The sequence below is a fragment of the Chelmon rostratus genome, chromosome 9 (genome assembly GCF_017976325.1).
Source record: "Chelmon rostratus isolate fCheRos1 chromosome 9, fCheRos1.pri, whole genome shotgun sequence".
Taxonomy (NCBI): Eukaryota; Metazoa; Chordata; class Actinopteri; order Chaetodontiformes; family Chaetodontidae; genus Chelmon; species Chelmon rostratus.
Window position 1 is genome coordinate 18,196,188 of NC_055666.1, and position 22,520 is coordinate 18,218,707.

At 41.5% G+C, this 22,520-nt stretch overlaps 2 protein-coding genes across 7 annotated transcripts in view; one reads left to right on the forward strand and one right to left on the reverse strand.

The window, feature by feature from the left end:
• The window catches only part of map7d3 (MAP7 domain containing 3), a 29,206-nt gene extending 26,112 nt beyond the window's left edge, over positions 1-3,094 (forward strand). For all 5 annotated transcript variants that reach the window (XM_041943928.1, XM_041943929.1, XM_041943932.1 and 2 more), the window contains one exon: positions 37-3,094. In XM_041943928.1, the coding sequence (XP_041799862.1) occupies positions 37-44 (8 nt within the window). In that variant the 3' untranslated portion in view covers positions 45-3,094. The remainder of the gene's footprint in view (positions 1-36) is intronic.
• A 49-nt stretch (positions 3,095-3,143) lies between these two features.
• fhl1a (four and a half LIM domains 1a) lies at positions 3,144-18,136 on the reverse strand. Of its 2 annotated transcripts, none has more exons than XM_041944031.1 (6): positions 18,041-18,136; positions 7,973-8,154; positions 6,075-6,252; positions 5,174-5,343; positions 4,791-4,977; positions 3,144-3,864 (listed from the first exon to the last, which is right to left on the reverse strand). In XM_041944031.1, exons 2-6 carry the CDS (start codon positions 8,126-8,128, stop codon positions 3,710-3,712), a joined length of 846 nt encoding a protein of 281 aa, XP_041799965.1. In that variant the 5' UTR covers positions 8,129-8,154; positions 18,041-18,136; the 3' UTR covers positions 3,144-3,709. The 2 variants fall into 2 exon arrangements, with proteins under 2 accessions (XP_041799965.1, XP_041799964.1); XM_041944030.1 differs by lacking the exon at positions 18,041-18,136 and adding an exon at positions 11,251-11,391.
• Between the last annotated feature and the right edge of the window lie 4,384 nt (positions 18,137-22,520).

The window sequence follows — 22,520 nt, forward strand, 5'->3', positions numbered from 1 at the left end:
AAGATAAATAACTCCTTTCTTCCCTTGTCTCTGTAGAAATCTGATGCTGCAGCCGTCGCTGAGAAGCCTCTTACTGTTGCACTCATAAAGTTCCTGTCCCGCTGAGCTCCTTTAAAAAAAAAAAAAAAGTCCTCAATTAGTTCTGAACAGCTTCCTCCTCTTTCTCCTCCTCCTCTTCTTGAGGGAGGAGCACAAGGTAAAGTGGAAAGACCACCCAAGTGCTACATTTGCACCCTAAATGATGTGGAAACATATATTAAAATTATATATATATTAAAAAATTATTACTTTACACTTCAGGGAAATTCCATATATTCCTTCAATGCGCTCACTTCAGGTCTCTTTCCTCTTCCTCTTGTGTTTAGTTCCTCTCCATCATTTTTTTTCTATGTTATGTTCAATTTTGATGATGTTTTTTAAGAGTTTTGTCTTCGTCAGGGTTGCATTGTTGTAATTTATTAATTTTGGCTTCTTTGTTATTGTAATTATTGTTATCATAAGTGTAGTCTTTTTTTCTCTTGTGTGAGAATATTCCAGGACACATGCACATGACGCTGTGTGAATTAGACATGAGGTTAATATCATGACTTGAAGGATGGTTAATACATTCTGTTGTGTTGGAGGTTGGGTGGGGACAGCATACCAGGTTTTCGCATGTGATTCATCTTAAGTTACTTGACCGGCTGCTTTTGGCAGCATCCAGCAGATATGGCCTTACCATTTTTTCCCAACGTTGAATTTTTAAGTGTGAATATACTAAAACGCTTGTTCTGAGGCTCATACACACACAGTTTAGCAATCGTCCGTCATGTGCTTAGACTTCAGAGTGGTTCCAGTGTTCATACTTCACAGATCTCTGTTCCTTCAGGCCCAATATCCATGCATAACACACACACACACACACACACACACACACACACACACACACACACTTGTCTCCCAGCTTCTCTCAACGTGTGTTTCCTTCTTTGGCCACTAGAGGGCCTCAGGAGCACAATGCTGACGAGTTACACTTGAAGCTGATGAGTGTTGAGGTTCATGACAACACTGTAGTGAATTCATATGTTGTTCAGTGAAGTTTCAGCAGTTTGTTGGTTTAGGGCTTATGGTCCATGTATGTTTTGTTGTTTTTTACATTTGTATATAGAATTTGAGTTTACTAACAACAACGTCCTAATTTCCATGAGAATCTCATCCGGTTTTAGTCTCATTAAGCGACGACTCAACCGACTGCAACCATAACTATAACTTACTAAGTTGGCACACAGGTGAAGTCCATTACTTTCATTCATAGCTGCTTCTGAGCTTCTTAAGGCAGTTTGTGTTTGTTGCAGAGTTCACCTTTGCTGAAACTAAAAAAAATGATTTTTCATTTATCTGGTGTTAACTCGAGCTTAACCAGCACATCCACGTGCACGTCTCCATCCATCCGTCTGTCGGTGCAGCTTTCATTGGTTACATTTGTTTCCCACTAACGTTCTCTGAGGATTCCCAACACACTAGCTGCTACACCTGACAAAATGCATTTCAGCTATTTTTTATAATATAAAATCTGGCTGTTTGTTTATATATGAAAATACATTTCTACATATATTTAAGTGTTATTGTATTGTGTATATAATCAGTATTAGGCAAATGAAGCCATGTTCAGGACGGGGTGGCGTCAGGATGTGGATAATTGAAGTCTCTGTGTATGTGACTGTGCTATATAAGTTTGGTTTCTGTCGGACTCGTGCCCTGTGACATGGTAGTCAGGTTACATTCGGGCAGCCTGGAAACCCAACATTTGCATAGAGTCCTCTTCCTCAAGAGCTCTGCAAAACAAGGGGCCAAGCGGGGACCCACTATATGTTTCTCAAAATATGATGTGTGTATTTGTGTGTATGTTTGAGGGCTTTTAGCCTCTTATCCCCAAGCCCTGATTCTGATTTACTGCCTCACAGAGACTTAACAGGAGGACATTTTGGTGGCGAGCAGAGTTGTGACATGTTTGACCCATGATGAGAGTCATGGCTGTGCCTCTGTATGATGCTTTTAATGACATCAGAATATGTTTTATATTATGTCAAAGGATGTGGAGATGTTGTTGGATAGTTATGGAAGGCATATCAGCTCAGGTCGCCGCTATTCTACTTTGTAGTTTGAGGCACCAGGCAAAATATGACGTGGGTCAGCGTGTTTTCCATATTGTTTTCTGTCTCTTCTGGATCTCTCGTGGGTTCTATCAAAATCTTGAAGTTCCCTATGCTTGAAAAGTGCTAGCATGACATTTTGGGACCTTGATTTTTGCCTTTTTCTCTGCTGGCTTTCATACCCTCTTGCTAACTAAAATCTCTTTGAACATAAAGACTAGAAGCTTTAGATGTCAGCTTTGATCAATAAGCTCAAAGAATGTAATAGACTCCAGAAACCGTCCTTCATTATTTACAGTGTCTCTCAGAGCTGCCCGCTTTTAGCTTTCATCCATTATTCATCTAGAAAACATGAGACTGTCTGCACTGTCACAGATTACTTGCTATGTTTAAAGGATGGTTACCGAGGAGTAGCTTTACTGTACAGACTTGTAGGAGAGTTGTGTGAAAATCTGGAAGTCACAATCATTTGTCTGTGGTTTGTTCCTTCCCAGATGTTTTAGAAGTCTCACTCATAACCCAACACTTGCCTAAAACCCAAACTCCCCCCAAAACCTTTCCTCCTCCCCTCTCCGCTCATGAGTAGCACCTGTTGGGGGGCTGTTGTAGCTGCTGCTTGAACAGATACTGTATCTATTCCAGGTCCTGCTGCATCTTTGAGGGCTCGAGTACAGAGCCGACTGCTCTTAGTCCTCAACGTTGTCTATAATAATAGGATAGAACGGTGCCTTAGATTGAGATTTAGTATTTTTATTGTATCACATTTAAGTAAGAAAGCTCGTCCTTACCTCGGCCTCGACAATCAGTCTACCCAACCAGGGCAACTTTATGAATATGAATATTTCTCTGGAAGATTTACCAACCTAACAATGTCCTGTCCACAATAAGATTTGTACTGTAAATATATCTAAAGTGTACTGAGATGATACGAACTGTTAAAACAATAAAGTCTTGCAAAAATGCTCCCATGCTGCCATGTTTTTAATTTCTTGCTGTAGAGAAACACCAGACTTCAGATCACGTCCTCCTTTATTCTTATTTGACCGTTAACTTCACAAGTCTTGAATACACGAGCAGTTTATATTTCAGCATCAAACCTGCTAAACGCTTTTGTCACTTTTCAAAATCCATTCAAGCCATCAGACGTTACATATAATGATTCAAAGCAGCAGTATGCATGTAAAAAGCATATTATTCTCTCTGAAAGATTCCAGTAAGGCACTGAAAAGACGTTTGTCTCACACGGCTGCACAGAATCCTGAATTAGACTAGACCAATAGTGCACATCACAATCCTACAAAAGACACTCTGCTGCCATGTTAGTATCAAACATCGACCAAGTTGCAATAATGTATATGTAGATAAATGATTCAGGCTAATGCATATTTAGTAGAAATAACCGTCAGCTGCATAGAAAGAAGTTTCACTAAAACTGACTCTTGACATTTTTATGCTAATTCAGAAACAGAATAACATTTCTGTTATTAATCCACGCTCCAAAAACTCCCAAAAGTAGAACTAGAAGTCAGTTTTGGTGCAATTCCCCTTTAAACAGCGACCGTCTGCACAGCTGCAGCTCACAGCTTCTTGGCGCAGTCGGGGCAGTAGATGTGATCTCCGTTGATGACGAAGCGCTTGTTGGCCAGTGAGAGGGAGCACTTCTTGCAGTTGAAGCAGTACTCGTGCCAGGAGTATCCCTCGTAGTTCACCACATTGGTGCCATGGCCGAAACCTACAGAGACGGGAGGACATCAGTCGGTCAGCAGCGCAAGAAAGGTAATGATCCCTTTAAAAGATTCCTCTCGCTCTAACGTTCAGCACAGATTGGTCCTAAATTATGAAAAGACTGACATCTTGAATCAGAAATTAAAGTGCCTTTTTGAGGCTTTACTGCCATATTTAAACAAGGAAGTCTGATTTCCAGCTTTTGTTGTGAACTACTGCTGCACTTCACTGTACAGGGACAGTTCGTCCCAGTAATTTGTTAAGTTAGGTTTCAAATATCAGATGATCAGATATCAGTTCGGATCAGAGTACAATATAAACTTAATCATGACTTTACACGCCTGTAACTTCCTAATAATTTCCGAGGAACGTTTTAGAAAATAATGACATAATTTGGTACTAATTATATGAAAAGCAGAAAGGTTGTTGAAAGAAAAGGTCAATGTAAACCTAAGTCAGAATCAGTTTCATAGTTATTATTAGAAACTTTATGCTCCTATATATTGAACTGTATGTTTGCTTGATGACAAATTTCACATGGCTAAAAAAAGATTGGAGTTAATTAACTGAAAGTCTATCAATTCAACACAATTTTTCAGTCAGTAGTACCAAAATACTAGTTAAATAGTTTTTTTTCAGGAAGCCTCCTGAAAATTACAATAACTTAAAATTGCAGGCCCCTAAAATAAAGTTTTACAAAAAATCCAAAAATCTAGTTTTGTCTGCTGTGGGACAGTTTCCTGACATATCATCTGTGGTAGTTATCTCATCCTTGAAAACACATCTCATGGCTGCATTGCATTATGGTCTGTTGAGTCATCTGTCAGAGACCATTATAACTGTGCAGGAAACATCCAGAAGAAGAACAGGACGTAAAGACGTGTTCCCAGCAGAAATCACACCAACGAGAACGCGTGTTTTTGCTGTTCTGACCTGTAATTGGGTTCTTGCAGCCGTGGCACTTCTTGGCCACGTCGGTCTTGAAGCAGTCCACGCAGTAAACGTTGTTCTCATGGGAAGTGAAGCGAGCTCCCGCCAGAGTTTTATGGCAGGTCTTGCACACGAAACACTCGGAGTGCCAGGGCTGGTCCTGGTAGCTGATCCCTCCAGAGGTGATGGGCTTGGAGGGGGCAGAGGAGCACTTTGATCATGATCTCAAACACTGGATTATCATTCATTCTTCTGGAGCAGCGTGAAATAAACCATCTGCACCACAGGACACTGTATCATACTGTTGGGGACTAACAAACATGAGCATGCTCATGAATATTTTTGCAAGCACAGAACATACACAGTGACACAGTGATGGCTTGTACCTGCTTGCAGCAGAAGCATTTCTTTGCAAACTTCTTGTCATGGCAGGGAGCGCAGTAGATGTCCTCACCCTTGGTGAGGAAGCTCTGCGTGCGGATCGGCTGCTTGCACTCAAAGCAGGTGAAGCATTCCTCATGCCACACCTTGTTCTTGTACTCCACGTTCTGGGATCCTAGAAGCACAAATATAGAATAAAACCAACCATTTGGGCTTAAAGTTAATGGATTTTTTCTCTCATTTATATTACACATCATCCTGATATATTTGGTGTGTTTTGGACAAGCAGGCCGCTGCATGTTGAGGGGTTAATGGATACTGAGGGGCTCAAATGAGGAAGCTCGCTATTCCAGGACCGCTAACATAACTGGTAATAATAACTTGTATTTATGTGGCACTTGATTCAATTACACAGGGCTTTATAGAGAGCAAAACAATATGATTAAGGGGTCCAAATAGAGGTCAGATACAGCAAAATAGCATTACAAAAAAAAAAAGCAGATGGTATAAGAAGTAAAAGGCTGTGATGTCGGCATAAATCTTTTTTTAGAGCCCCTGAAAATTGCTTTCAAATGATTTTTGTTTACATGTAACATGAAATACGTGTAGCTAAATAAGCTATAATGAGGGTTAATGTTTAGAAAGAACATCTTAGCCTATTATTTATTGAGAAATCTGGCTTCAAAACTCAGCTAATCTGCTTCATCAGGACTGTTTTTGATCAGATTTAACTAACAAACGGAGAAAAAATAACCCTCAATTATCACTGGAGTTTGATTTAAATGCAACTAGATCCTGGAGTGTGTGACTTCACGTTCCTCCAGCTGAGACAAAAACACAAACAGAGAAAAGTCTCAAGCAGAAAATAGGTTTTACAAAGAGAAAGCACCCAGAAAGCAAACCCACCTGGCATGACCACCTTGTAGCAGCCCTGGCAGCGGTTGCCATCCTCCCTGGCGCCACACTTGCCACACATTATCTTGCCATCGTCCCGGGCGCTGAACGGCTCAGCGGCCAGCGGCTTGTAGCACTTGGCGCAGCGGAAACAGTCCTCGTGCCAGTAGCGGTTCTTATGGTGCAGCTCCTGAACATAGAGAGGAGGTGCGTGGTGAGCGGAGGTGCCCCGGCTCAGGCCTCACGCAGACTTCGTTAAAGTGGAGTTTGTTTACTCGTCATGTGGACCGGGGCCCGGGGCCAGAGTGCAGAACAGGCCCATGTGGCACACATTAGAGCGGAGATGAAGTGAACTGGGATGTGGTGAGCCATGAAGGAGTTTAAGGGATTTAGATGGTGAAAATGCAATACACAGCATTTAAGCCCCATTAGCATTAATGACACATCTTTTTTTTTGCACATTTGTGCTGTGGTGTTGTGGTGGCAGTGGCCGGTGACAGACGGGTCGTGTAACGGCCTGGGACAGAGCTCTCCGGACAGATACGTCCTCACTTCCTTCCTGTCACTTCCTCTCTTGTCGTCTGTGTTCACGTTAAGCCAAAGACATCAACAAAGTCAAGACAGACAGGAACTTTACAGAGGACTGTGTGGCACAGATGTAATAAAACCAGCAACACTTGAACAAAACAGAGACATTGTGAGTGTTATTAGTCTCCTTACTGAGAGTTTCAGATGTTTTGTTAATCTATAAAACCCATAAAAGATCTCTGTTATTCTCTCTGTCACTCAAACACAATAGATGATAAATACACGTATTTATTCTAATGTTATGTCTGTAGTTATTTCCTGTATATCATGATTAACAAAAGCTCAGGTTGATTTAAAAGGTTGTTTTGACATTGCACATCAAATGAAAAACTGAAGTAAGTGTTCCTTTCTGGGAAGAAAACTCTCTTATTTCTTATCTCCTAAATGCATTTTAAAAAGGCCTGTTATTTGTATTTTGTCAAAAGTTGACATTTTGGAGATTTGAAGTGTACCACAGTACAGTATATTTGTTGTACCTGCTGCCACCAGAACCTATGCAGCTGTTTCCACAACAGTGACTTCTGATATCAGTTACAAAACATCAAATCATTAGTTTATTCTCAGACTAATAATATGTAGGTTTAATGTATATGAATATGGCAAATTGTGGAAATACAGTTTGGTGTCAAGTAAATGATTAACTAAGAATAGAAAGCATGATAAACAGACATTTTTTTAAGAAAGTACTTCATGCATGTATCATATTTTACATGTATAATTAAATGTCTTATATCTGATCAGCAGTGGTGGAAGAAGTTGGTCAGTTTAAGTTAAAGTAGCAATACAGTTTAAAAATACCTGCAAAGGTCTGGCATTCAAAATTTTACTTAAGTGAAATTACAAAAGTTGTATCATCAAACTGTACTTAAAGTACTAAAAGTTAAAGTACTCTTTAACTGTATATGATGTTATTGGATTATAATCAGTGATAGATTATTATACGTCTCACTTTAATGTTGCAGCTGGTAAAAGTGCCACTAATCTTAATGACTTTATATACTCCTGGCCGGTACCTTAATCTATAATCACATATCATATTTTACTTGATGGTCATAATTTGTATTAATAATCTGAATCTAACTACTAACTATCAAATAAATGTAGTTGAGTAAAAAGTTGTAGTGAGTTGCAGTGTACAAGTATAAAGTAACAAACAATTCAATTACTCAAGTAAAGTACCTCAAAATTGTACTTAAGGTGAGTAAATGTACTTGATTACTCCCCTGTTGTTGCTTTTGTTGTTTATTTTGATGCTTTGTTCACTCCCTCCCTTATTCATTCATCCTTTTCCTTCCACCCACACACTCGCACCGTGTTTTCACCTTGGCGTCTGCACCAATGGGGCGTCTGCACTCGGCGCAGGTGTTGGCGCAGAGCTTATCGAAGCACTTGGTGCACACGTGCTTCTCGTCCTTCTTCACGTATTTCTTCCCGTGCAGGTTGTCACGGCAGTAGTAGCAGTCGAAGCGGTCGGTCATGGTGGAGGTGAGGTAACTCCTGGGACCTGTGGAAACACAGCGTCAGACGGGGGCCTCGTACGGCTCCTCTCCTCCCTTCATACGCTTCCTCTAGATGCCAGCTGGGGACAGTGTTGCCTTTTCTAACTTCCCCATGATTCCCTGCACAATGTAAGCCAAAGCCAGCAGGATCCCATTCAGCAATGACGGATACAGTCGATTAAAAGTGCCTTACAGCTCAGAGAGCAGAATAAAAGACATGAAGTTCAATATGAGCACTTCATCAGGACAGAACAAGAATTTAATGACTGCAGTTTGGTGAACAGCACAATGATGCCCAAGGCTGTAAATGTGACCTCTGTAGGATGAAATACAAAACAAATCTACTGCAGAAATTGCATGTTTTTTTCTGTTTTATCCCTTTAACATTAGCTGGACACAGTGAGACGCAGCTCTTAACAGCTACATACCAAACTGATGAGACAAGTGTGAGTGAGCCTGCAGACTTTTTATCAAGCTCTCCCTGGAAAGCTTAGGTCATATTTTTAGACTGTCTGGCCCATTCCTGTCACCCCCCTCAGACCCACACAGACCACCTGGAGGACTCTCTCTTTCGGCTGCGTCATTTTATTGGCTGTTCGTGTAAACACTGTAAACTAAGTTGCTTTGCTTCTTCATTCATCAACATTCCTTCACTTCCATCACAGGCGGCGTCCACTGGGAGCGGACTGAGTAGATTCCTGGAACAACTGTCGAGCAGGGTGGAGTGTGTGGGCATATTATGCTTTATCTACATCACTTTAACCCCGTAGTGACCAAAGTGGAATCTTAAACTGTCCTTTCCAGCATTTAAAGTACCAGCTGAGTGAAGCACAAATCCACTGAAATTTTTTAAATTGGTCAAAGTGTGAGGCTACACTTTAAGTTTTTCTTAATATCCTCACTTTAGTTATTGTAAGGACTCATAGGAACCTGTATGTCCACTTGTGTGTTTACAATGCCATGCAACTGACAATGAAATATAGTGTGATACAGAAGTGGCTCAGAAATCTCATTAAGTAGTTAGATCAAATGATTTGGTACCACTGGATTCAAAACATGTCATTAACATAAATCTGACACTCAACATGTCAAATGAATGTTAAACTTATTTTTGCATCTTTTTTTTAAAAGAAAATCAGCTTTGTCTACCGATAAAAACATGATGAATGTGTGAAATCAAACATTTTGATTTTGTCACGTCCACAGCAGAGTTCGTGTTTCCACCTCTACCGGAAAAAAAAAGCTAAGAGACTCTTCTTTAACGTACTAAATATTCATAGTCGTCAGTCATGAATGGGTTCAAGCTTCTCTCTCTCACAGAGGATGTCAGGGGGAGCGGCTGAACAGTGTAGGGCCTTTAGTGAAAGTGATTTATCTTGTGCAACAGATATCATTTTAATCCAGTCAGGACAACAGGAGCGATGGAGGAAACAATGGGTGGAATGGCATTTTGTCCATGTAACCATGGGAACAAGGAAAATATTTATGAAAGGAGACTGCAGAAGCTATTTAAGTGGGATGTGGTAAACAGCCGTGTGAAAGGGATGAGCCTCCCGGGGCGTGGTATGCGCCCCTGGTGTGCGTGGATGGATAGATGGGAGAGGGTTTGGAGCCCATCTGCAGCTGTACTGCAGGGATAAAGACCAAACTGAGGCCTGGCAAGCCCCGCTCACCTAAACTCACCTCCTAGCAGCACTTCATGAAGCTAAACAGGAAAAATCCACCCAGCCCAGCCCAGTCAAATCACGTACACAATGCTCGGGTCTCCTTACTGAGCCCAGTCAGCTCAGAGATCTATTTTAGACATGCTGTCTCTATTTAAAGTGCATTGACCTTCCAGAGGGGACAAATGGAGATGGATGCAGAGTGGTGACTACTGGGACTATGCAGCTATTGTGGCTCCAGTTGAGATGTGTCCAGTACTTTAATCTTTTGTTACAAACAGCGTGACAGCTGCCCCCTCTCAAACAGGCGTGGTATGTGCATATGCTCAGATGTAGAGGGAGTGGATTATACCACCGTGGTCCCTTTGGGGAGCAGGAAAGGTCAACATGAGAGCAGTTTGGAGAGGTGAGTCAGAGCAGTGTGGGGTCAGAGGCAGGATATCAACAAACCAAATCAACAGCTACAGTGGCGACACTGTCTCAGATAACAGATGACCTCTTCAAAGTAGGCCTCCAACAATGTCAGATCATTTTAACATAATCGCACCTTACTAACATGGCGCTTTGGAGGAAAAATAAATCACTGAGCTGCAATGAAACAAGGTGAAAATGAAGCACAATTTAAACCCTGAAAGAGTCTGTTCTTTAGGCTTTCTTCAACACGCAGCAGGAAATGAAATATGAGATATTAGACCACAGATATCTACTATGAGATGATAGAACTACCAATGCTCAGTTTATTTCACTTCAGAATAAGGCTAAATCTTCCCAGCAGTCAAAAGTATTCACACTGAGCATGAAAAAAGGGCATTAATTATTTTTTTTTGGCCCCTCTACGAGTTAATTTCTCATTGTAATAAACTTCATATGCAAAGTAACATAATGTGGTTTATTCTTTGAAGAATCTGAATCTGTACCAGTGAATCAATATAACACAAATATAATAGAACTAATTAAGTCTCCACTAGTAGAAAATGGCTTTAGATTTTCCACATTAAAGCACTGTAGCATTTCATTTAGCTGCGAGAGACTGTTTGAACGTGTTCAACAAAAGCTCCAAAAAGCTCAGTGGACCTCAGAGCTTAGATCGTATTGTTATGGATTGTTGCTGTCTGGTGAAAAAGGCGCATCTTCAAATTTGGAGATTTGCGTACATATAAGGGGAAGAATTAAGTGTTGCTTCACTTGCAGATAAAATTCTGCAACCTCTCAAGCTAAATAAACATTCAAAAATTTTAAATCCCTGTTTTCACAGACCGCAACGTTGCGTTAAAAATCGTAGGAATTCACTTTAAGTCTCGGACAGTTCTTCCTGAGCTCTGAATGTTGGCACGCCAGTAGCAGACAGCTTCTACATTTTGCACCTGATAACACATTCGATAACCTGTCTAGCATCCAATGCCTTGGCACCTGCTTTCTTTTTTTTTTTTATATTACCTGAGTGTCTGTAGAAAGTCATGACTGGTTCCAGTCAGGAGGAGAAGCAGGAGAAAAGAAACTGCAGTGACAGGAGGAGACAGTAGCATCCACAGAGGGTCAAACCCGGACACCACAAACCTGGTTATGTTATGGGGGGCTGTATATACCCCGTCTGTGACCCACACACTCCCCCGACCCCACGTCCAAATCCAACCTTCGGCCCTCCGGTCCTTTTTAGGGTATGCATTGGAGAATGGAGCGAATGAGAGGGAGTGTGATGCGCAGGGGATAGATTAGGTGATAGAGATTGGATTCCACTGCTGTAACATCAGAGGGTCAGAAAAACAACAAAAAGACACAGGCTTTAAACGACGGCCACGTGGGATAATAGATACACCCACCGCCTCGACATAAGATGTTTTGTTTGAGAACATGTTCAGATGACATATTGGCTCACTCGACATCATAACTCAAAGCGGTGACTCACAGGAGGAGCAGGCTGATAACAGCGACTGAGCCGAGGAGAGTTATATAAGCATCCTTTCTTATATGTCCAAGACTGTGTGTGTGTGTGTGTGTGTGTGTGTGTGTGTGTGTGTGCGCGTATATACTGTATGTGACTTTTTCCATAAGAAAAAAAAGATGCTCCACTATAAAGTGTAGCCAGAGTAGAATATTTTAGAATGGGAGAAAGAAACGAGTGTCAGTGATGAATTTTTCTCTCTGTTATCTGTGCGGTTCTTATTCCAAGAGAGAATATTTCCTTTAAAGCCCCCGGAAACACCCAGTGCATTCCTGACAGAAAGACATCAGGAGCCCTCATCCAGCTACACTCAATCCGCTCGCACTCACTACAGCTGGCACTGATGTTGAAGTCAGAATTAACAAGTTTTAAGCTTCGAGTTTAAAAAGTCAGTAATATATATTGCAGCTAAATACTGCTAATAAAAGGGATCAGCATCTTTGGAGCTCCACTACTATCCTACAAAATAAAGCAGTAGGTTGTGAACACAGCATTGACATGTATTGCTATAAAAGCAGCTTTTAAGTTGATATGGTGAACTTATTAGCAAACTTTTTGCGTATTGCCTAATAAAACTTGTGTCTTCACATTAGCCTTGAACTAGCTACGACTTCCTGATACAGAGCTGAAACGTTTGAGCTTTTCGTACTGATGCACTGCTGTACTTCTCTGCATTCTCTATTTTTTATCTATATTTCATTACTACTATTGTTCTGTGCTTTTATTTTGTATCTCGTGTCATGCATTGTCTTTATTTTCATCCTTATTCCATCTTACTTTTACTGTCATTATTAAGTGGGTTTTATTCTCCATTATATTTTACATTCATTTTCTAACCCTGTTTTTATGTTCATTCTATGTGAAGCTCTTGATGCATGTGATGTCTTTGTTGTGACACACTTTGAGCTGCAGTTCCTGTATGAAAAGTGCTATACATCTTTATTATTATTACTAGTGCAATACTCTCTCCTTCTAGCTCTGCTTTGGGTCTCTACCACCTCCCGAGGGAAATATCTGGCTCTTTAGTTGCTATATGCTGCAAAATGTTCACCAGAAAATTTCGTTTTCTATGTGCTGTGCAGGTGGTGCACAGTGAATTTTTTGAGATTTTTCACTGAAAACAGCTGCTATGAGAACCGTGAGAGTTAACCAAAACAGAAAAGTTGTGGGCTGGAAAACCAAAACAGTGAGCTGGAGCTAAAAGTGTCTGCAGAGCTGCAGAGACCTGCAGAGTCAGATAAGTCTCTGTGCATTAGTCTCTACGAGCAACACCTTTCACTTTGGTTGTCCTAAAAGTTAAATATGGCCATTTCTATTGCTGCCAACTAACAATAACGATCAAACCCATCAGGATCATCATCATCATCATCGTGTTCTGCAGCGGAGCGAATGTGGCTCCGCTTTACTCTGATTGTTTTGGGCCTGCAGAGTCAGACAAGCTTAAACACAGAAATTTAGGATCCTGATGGGAATGAGAGGAGACTGAGAGCCTCTAGAGTCGGAGACGGGAAATGAATTAGACTCATGATGAATTCACTGACCTCAGATAAAAACCACAATACTTTCCTTCTGAAGAGGGAAGACTCATCGCTGAACTGTATTAAATAAACTTCTTCATACATCAAACACAAAACAAATCAGTGCAGCTAGCTAACTTGTGTGTGTGTGTGTGTGTGTATAAAGGGCAGCTGGATGTAATTACAGATTTGATTTGGTCCATTACCACAGAGCACAGCATTACGCTTGTCCTTTTATAATCTGTCACCTAATTACTCTAAACCCACAAAGACTAATTAATGAGCAGGAAGGCGCCATGACTCCCGGCCTACAAAAACCTCCCTCGGTGTAACATCAGGAAATCTGTTAGTCCTCCTCGGTTTCTTCACACTCGAGTTGACATTTTAGATTGTTCTTGATTGAATATCTTGTCATGATGCATTTCTCTCTGGTTCCATCATTGGCTGCATTGAATTAATGTGAATTTTGACAGTCAGAGAGTCTGTGGAAAGACCGGACAGGTAGCAAAATGATTTTTAATCTAACAGTCGACAAAAAGGTATAATGATGATGATGATAATTAGGAAAAGCTGCAGGCTATTGGGCAGCATCATTCAGCAAATAAATGAAGAGAGTATAATGCAGAATAAAGTGCTTAAAGCCACGTAGAAACTCTATGTCATTCTTAAAAATTCTGTAAGTCAAGTTAGCAAATTGCTACAGGAACCAATGGAAGCATAATTAGCATTAGCATCATGAATGTGCACGATGAAAACATTTTGTTCACAGTATATATCAGAGGTTTACAGCCAAATGGTCAAAAACAAGCCATATTTTGCCATCGCTTTCCCTGTGTTGGCCAAATATCAGATGTTCTCTAAGAAAAATTAGGATGTGACATATATTATTGTACCAAATGAATACTAAATATGAAAACCAGACAGTTTGTCATTGTAGTAGCTTGTTTTTGAACTAATAACAGCAAAATCCATCAACTCTCAAGCTGCATTCAATTGTCATTCTATGAATCAGAAAAAAATAAATTCCTGCTCTCACATTTGATATAAACACCACCAAAAGTACAATGAGGAAATCATAAAATCATGAAAAATAATGTTATCAGCATTTTCTAATGTTTGCCAGACTACCTTACGTAACTAGCATTGTTAAATTGTTTTTTTCAGCTTGTTTATCCATTTTTTCTTCCTGTTGTGATTTTCTGACAGCACTAATACAAAGAATTTCTGGTTTCAGACTGTCCATGCTGCATATTAACTGTCTCATCAGGTGAATAAGAGTATCCTGGTTAAAGATGTGACTGGTGGTGTGAGTAATTTGGAAAAAAGAGAGCATAACAGCTTTAAAATTGTCCTTACCGCCGGCAATTATTGTGTGATTTTAGAAACTCACCCTGTCGCAAGATGCAGTGATCACGATTTATTTGGTAAATAGCGTGGTTTCTAGGCTACAATCCCATCACCTCTCACCTCTCTAGGTGGTATTTTGCTGTGTTGCTAGCATAAAGAAACAGGAAATCTGGTCTGTACTTCCTGAACAAATGGGAGGAAAACATTCAGTGTGACTGGAACAAACACCCTCTTCACTGTTACCAGCAGCAACAAAAAGCCTTGTCGGTGTGTCTGAGAGCTCATGTCTCAGCAACACCTCTCGCCCCGGACGTTCATGTGTCTCAGTAACCTTCCTCAGCGGGTTAGTGGGCAGACAGAGCAGCGACGCACTGAGCAACACTATCTCTGTCAGGGGGCTCGGTGACTCACCGTGTATACACAACACAGCGTCAAGACAACAGGACATACACACACGCTCTCATTTGTCCGCACGCTGAGCTGTGTTACAACACGGACAGAAGGTCAGTGAGCGACCGGAGAAATCAGGGTGTGGCTGCAAGACCCAGACGCGCTGAGGTCAAATACGTGTGAACAAAAGGCCACGAGGGCAGCTCTTTCAACACACTGACACTCCTGTCCAACGGATAAAGCTTGGAGTGCCGTTAACACACACACACACATTCGCACACACACTTTCAGATAAAGCCGTCACTGTGGGCCGGCGAACACTCAGCTCTCACTGGTCTCACATGACTCAAGCCTCCAACACAGAAACCATCAGTCCCAGTCAGACGTGCGGAGCGAAGAAGCAACCTAATGAGTTGCTTTCATTTCGGCGAGCGCGTACATAAAACATCAGAAAACAGAGCTCGTCAGTTTGAGGCTTTTCTTAAGACTTACATCACTCAACCTTCAGGTAGTCAAAGTGGTACAAAGCCGTATTTCTGACATCATTTTCTTTAATCTTGATGCCTTTATCCTCCCTCTGCGAGCCAAGAGACGCTGTACCATAAAATAGATGCATTCATTTTTTAAGCACATGTAAAATCAGGGCTGAGTAACTTAACTGTACCTTTACTTTACTTGAGTATTTGTATCTTTTATATCCTACTCCACCACATTTAATGGGGAAATATTGTATTTTTACTCTATTACACTTAGAGAATAGACCTAAAATTTGACTCACACTTGTAAACGAGTACATTTACACTGTGGTGTTGATCCTTTATTGACGTACTGCATGAAACCATGAGCACACTGGCTTCTTCTCTTACACAAGACATCCAACCCTCCCTGTCTCTTTCAGTCTCTCTTCTTGTGGCTCCTCATTTCTTTCTCCCTCTTTTATTCACAAAGCAATCATGTGCAATTCAGCTGAGGCTTTTCCCCTGGCTGAAGCTGCGAACAGGGAGAGGACGTCGGTTCGACGTCCACGAGAGCGAATCCTGCCTCCCCTTTGGCTCGCTCGGCCCACTCGGACAAACGAGCAGCATTGCCTATTTAGGAGCAGCGAGCCAGGCTCAGACACACCCTCTCTGCCTCTCCGCTCCATTTGCAAGAATAAAAGAAATGATGAAACGTCTGTTCAATCAAAGCTTGTCTCCAGAGGCGTCAAACTGGGGAGGAAAATAGGTCTGAGTATCCGGGGTCCTCATGTGTGGAGGGCCCACAAAGATACTAGAATGAATAGCTGTGGATTTGAGGAGGGGCCCACAGAGAATGGTCATGTGCAGGGTCCAGAATTTTGTGCTGCACCCCTGCATGTCTCTGCCTGAATAAACTGCAGCCGCCGAGTCATCTTAATCACCGATGGTCCTGCTGCTGGCTGGCCTGATGGAGAGGAGACCTCACAGGCACTGGCATACAACAGCTTCACTGAAGACAGATATGAATTATACACCACATACCAGGCTTTATGAATACATAATGTGCAACTGTGCTGTTGGATTTGTACACTGCTTTTGTGCTGATTTTACATCAAAAATTTAAAATAAAAAGACTCCTGAGGAGGCCCGATTGTCTAAAAGTGGTTTATAACATTGCTGAAAGTGGATTAATTCATAACGCAGTGAAGTACAAAGTTTTTATGGGTTTTGAAGGATGGTGAAGTCATACTGGAGCCACAAGCCGGTCCAGTGTAGCCAGAGGAAGGACCATAATCTCCAAGTCTCTTTAATGACATCATGCATTCGGTTTGGCAGCTGCCCAAAGCAGAAGGGAGGAGACGTTACACTGATGTATGTTTTAACAGTTTCAAGCCACACATGGTAGCTCTGTGTTCTGCTGTTCATTATACAGATGCCGGCAGTACAATAATATCACGGCACAGCGTTTGATCTGCAGGATAAGTAGCTATAGACCTGACGCACTCACAGCGCAATCCTGCAGCCACTATTACCTGCTTATGCTGGAGCGCATTAGATTGTACACTCAGACATTACATGTGTATGAGGGAGAGGCTGTCAGAATATTAGGTACAGTTAACAGTAAAGTGCAGGTCGACTCAACAATTCCACTAACGATGTCGTCGAGAACTGAATCAACACTTTCCTGACACAGCGTCACCAACACTGAACATTATAAGACTCATCAGTTAATCTTGTTATAGTGATCAGGAGTGGAAGGAGTATTTAGGCCCTTTACTTAAGTAAAAGTACCAATACCACAACATGAAAACACTTCATTATGAGTAAAATCCCTACATTCAAAACATACTTTTAAATCAGTATTATTGGATTATAATTACTGACGCTTTAACATGTAAGCATTACTGTAAGGGTGTAGCTTTATATACTCTGGAGGGTTTAACTGTGCATCATTTTAAAAAGTAATTATAGTTTTGTTTGTAAACTTTTAATATGAAAAATAACCAGCAAAACTAGCTGAAGAAATAGAGCAAAAATACAATAGATCTCTCTAAAATGTGGCAGAGTTGATCATAGATCAAACTTGTACTGAAGCAGGTACAGTATTTCTCTGGGAAGGGGACTGCCCACTAACACAGGGAAAAGGTTATTCCTAGAATGAAAAGCTTTCTCCAAAAAAAAAAAAAAAAAAAGAGCAGAAAAAGAAGATTTAGGATGGAATATAGAGATATAGGCATGATGGCCCACAATAGGTGTCACTGCAGCGCCAAATAAAGCGCATCACCTGTTGCGCAGCGCTACAGCACAGTGCCCAGAATGATCAAGTGGACCACAAGACTTCAAGAGATTTGTAGCACAGTCCAGTATTTTTCAGTCAGGACCTTCTGGGAAACTGAAACGGAAGCCTCCATCCCGATAAGATAATAGCTGCCATTACGCATTTGGCGTTATTTGGCAAACAACAACCTTGTGATAAAACTCTCCCGCCGCGCTGCCCGTTAAACGCCACCTGAGTTGAACCGAGCGGCCGCCTGATAATCTGAGCTCACACCCAGCTGTGGTTTTGGACTCACCTCTGCAAAGCGAACAGATGAGCGTCTTTCACTCGACACCAGCGGCGCGTCCGGTGCGTTTTGGCCGAGAGGTGAAATGAGGGGAGGCAACGCGGCTTTAAAAGACAGAGGGAGGAGAGTAAAAAAAAAAGAAAAAGAAACTGCAGGACATGAGCCAAACCTCTGTGAGCTCTCATAAACAATGACCTCAACCAGGAATTTACAAGCTGCTTTAGTGAAGTTCTCATTGGCGCTGCGCTCCAAGCAAACACAACCATGAAGACAATAAAGTCATAACTCCTCCGCATCCACAGAGGCAGGTCTGCCCCGCTTATACAGCTCATCATATCAATTATCCTCACAATATTATAACATTGCTGCTGTTTACAAAAGACGGGCTGACACACTTCTGCATCAGCCTCATTCGTCTCCTTCTTTGGTAATGAATAGAGGAATTACATCAAGATGACTCATTTCAAAGTAAATACATGCAGCCTGTGAACTTAACCCTCAAAGTTAATCCACTACAATGACAAATGGGTGATGAAATGCTCAGAGGATGTCCCTGCTGTGTCACGCAGATGCCAGATCAGCTGTCAAAGAAAGCCTAAACAGCCATTTCCATCAAGGTTTGAACCCAGTCCAACGTGTGTTAGATAAACATGGAACAATGAGGATGCACACGCTCAGGGTTAAGATACCAAGGGAGGGTTTTAAATTCATAAGGTCACGTCTGGTGCGATTGTTGCTCTAACATCAGGCCAAACTATGACTTCTTATGAGCCACCGCTCCATTTCCCTGCAACAGCACGCTATAAATATGTCTTCTGGACCATGCACATCATGTACGTTGCATCACTGCTGATGGGAGCCACATGTTCTTCCTTCTGTCATGGACATCTGGATGTTAGAGGGTTTTTTGTTTTGTTTTTTTTACTGCGCACAGTTGCAGGAGTGAGGGCAGGTTCATCATTTCATGGGAGGAGGATTTTATTTACAAGTTTTAACAAATGAGTAAAAAGCATTTACTGGGTGAATTCAAATGCAACAGAAGGTGTGCAGCACTGTTGTGGTAGAAGGGTCTTAAAGGTTTTGACACGGGAGGAGGAATCATTGAGTGTCATGATCAACAACAGCAACTGTTGTGTGGAGACAGCAGGAATGAGACAGGCCAGCTGAGACAGATAGCTGCTCAAGCTGGAGCTAAGTGGCCCTTTAAAATTACTATTTCCTCCCTGGACTCTAACACAGACATTCTTGAGCAGACTGGAGGGAGTTGTGCCCATATTAGGAACATGTTACCTGATATCTGGCAAAGATCGTCCTGGGAGAATATTTGTGGAATCGTTTAATCATTTACAGCAAAAAGTGATGGGAAAATGGCGGATTAATGCGTGATGATTTGAAGGATTGGTGAGCGATGAAATTGGGAGAATAAGATGTAAATAATAGATGAGAAGATGAGCAAGGTGCATATTTTACAAGGTGCCTCAGGATGAAACTTTTAGAAAAACTAATTAATTCAATAAATACAGCATGAGGAGGCATTTAGCCATCGCACACTAGAGACGGTTTGACACATGCAGGCTCTCAGAGTTAACCTGCAGCAAGGACGTACTGGACTGCAGAACAAGTAACCCAAACTTGCAGAATTTTAGCTGCAGTTTTTCCACGTAAGAGAAAAGATACCCAACATTTCAAGCTTGTAAAACTAAACAGTGTCTAAGTGTGAACCATCATAACAGGCTGCACATGTCTACAGGTAATTTCTCTTAAACTTTTAGAGGCCTGACGGAAAATAAGTCTGAAAAACAACTTTGCAGCAGAAACACTGTATATTTGTTCATAGCTCCATTCCCGCTTATCATCTCACACGTTTATTTTTTGACCTCTTGGTGGGAACAACCCTGCTTTTAGCATCCAGCCCCAGTCCTGAGGCGACTTTTATCCCTGTGGAATATTCAACAGTCTTTAACAGCGTGTAAGCTTGGGCTAACTGCCATATTTCAAGGCTATGAAGATTATAAACCTGTTCTTAGCATAATGAGAAAATCCCTTCTCAGATTCACAGTATGCAACTCAAATGAAATCACCGCTGGCACTAATCTTCTTTCATACTTCTTGCGGAAGGCTGATCTGCACAGATACATTCTTACACGACCCAGACACCCAGTAGAAGAAAATAACAAGGTAAATGAGGAGGCCATTACAGCGAGAGCTTTAATCAAAAGCACAGGCTTCTGTTTATTGACCGTTGCACGCACATGAACAGGTGAGAGTATATTTACACAGATGTAAACAGTCAGTACCTGCAACACAGACGAAGAGAGAGAGAGAGAGAGCACAGTGTCTCCCTCTCTCTGTCCCTCTCTCTCTCTCTCTCTCACACACACACACATACAGGCATGAACACACACATTCACACACAGAGAGAATTTGCAGTATAAAGATAGATTGGACTGTCTGAAGACACAAAGCACAGCAGGCCTCTTTGGTCAGCTACTTCAGACAGGATTTCCAATGATCAAAGCCTATCACGAGTCACCATTCAGAGAACAAAGAGAGAGAGAGAGAGAGAACATACTGGCAGAGCAGTAGGCGAACACCAAAACCTATATCAGCTTTTGCAGATTTCATTATTTAATGTGTCAGTTGAAGAACAGTGGCACACAATTCTGCTTGTATATATATATGTTTTTTTTTCCACCATCAGCAGATGAATGATTCATGCTCTGTAGAAGTCATGGCAACAGCATTCAGACAGCAAGTTGTTGCAGACGTACATCAAAGTACCTGAATAGCAAAGTGAGAAGATGGAACAGTATGAAAGGACTTTTATCATCTCGACTGCCGCTGCGCTGCGGAGCTCATTCTTTTACAAATGAACATCGACGAATCGACGCAACTCCTGAACGCCGAGCGCAAGATTCATTAAACTGACATGAGTTTGCTCATTTTTTCCACAACCTTCCCAAAACGTAAAAGGTAAATCATATAAAAGCAGCAGTTAGATAAAACAAACAATGTAGCAAAACAATAAAACATTCTGGATGGACGAGTGCAATTTCTTGTTTTTCACATCATTGTTTCCCTTCAACAAAATAAAATTCAGGAATAACGACAAATGAAGAGTATAAAAAAGAAGAATGGTGGAAAGAACAAATCATTTCCTGGACGATGTGGCGTCAAGAGGCATGCCTGATTAAAAAAAACAAACACTTTCAATTAGAAGTTCCTGCACAGCAGAAGATAACTGTGGAAGGAAAAGCGATATCTCAAAGCCTGCTCTTCCTCCCACCTCTATATCATCCCCAACACACGCGCACACACGCACACGCACACGCACACACACACACACACACACACACTAACCAGCCTCTATCTCTTTCTTTCATCATTCTCTTGCATCCGTTTCGCATACACCCAATGGTTTTTTCCCCTCTCAGACTCAAAGACAGGATGAACCGCGAAAACCGCTGCGTTCGACTACGTCGCCGTGTTCATGAGTGTTGTTCTGGCTTCGGCCCACATCAACAGAGCGTTGCCACGGCGACGCCCTGTCAACACTTCCTGTTAAGCCCGCATTAACAGCTGCTGTACTCCGCACACGAAGGAGCTCTCTAAACCTCCCTTCCATCCTGAAACACAAGACTACAAGTTAAATGTAACCCATCCATCCACGAGTACGCTGCTAACGGGGTGTATTTTTATGACTTCATGCATCTTAATGCTATGAAGCTCCTGTTTAACCATTAACCCTCAGGAAGCCTTTCTTGTACAAAAAAAAAAAAAACATCCAGCATACAAACAGCTGTTGTTGTTCTATTCTGGCAGTTCTCATAGTGATGAACTGCTTCAGTACCAACGCAAATTATTATACTTATTCACTGATTTTATGGATCTCCTTGTATAGAAGCCAGGGCTGCAACAATTAGCTGGTTAATCGTTTAGTTGATCAACAACACAAAATGACTCAGCAACAATTTTGATATTTGATTAAGTAACTTTTTTACATTTTTTTTCAAATTCCAATGCATCCAGCTTCTTTGTGAGTGAATACCACCTGTTGATCAGGCAAAACATTTACATTAGTCAGCTTAGACCAAACGATGAATCATTTACACCAAAAATCAATCATAATCATTGGCTGCAGCCCGACACTCACAGAATCACTTTTGTATTTCACGTATGTTTTTCAGGTTCATTCGGTGCTAAAATCTGATGCAAAGTCTCGACATTAATGCATGATTGTAATAGAAAATATATTCACAAAGCTAAACGTGTATGAAAAAGGTGACTCAGCTTAACGTCCTTAAGCTCTGCTGCAAAAAGAATACAAAACACTTTAAGGTCGTCCGCATTCAGTTTTCACAAAGAGTCAAAATGCAGGACGGATATGGCACCAAGCTTTCTCCGTCAATACCCGTCCGGATCTCAGAGCAGCAGCCCGTCGTTCTGCTGTGAGCGACACCAGCTTCTAAAATAAGGTGCAAAGCCCCTC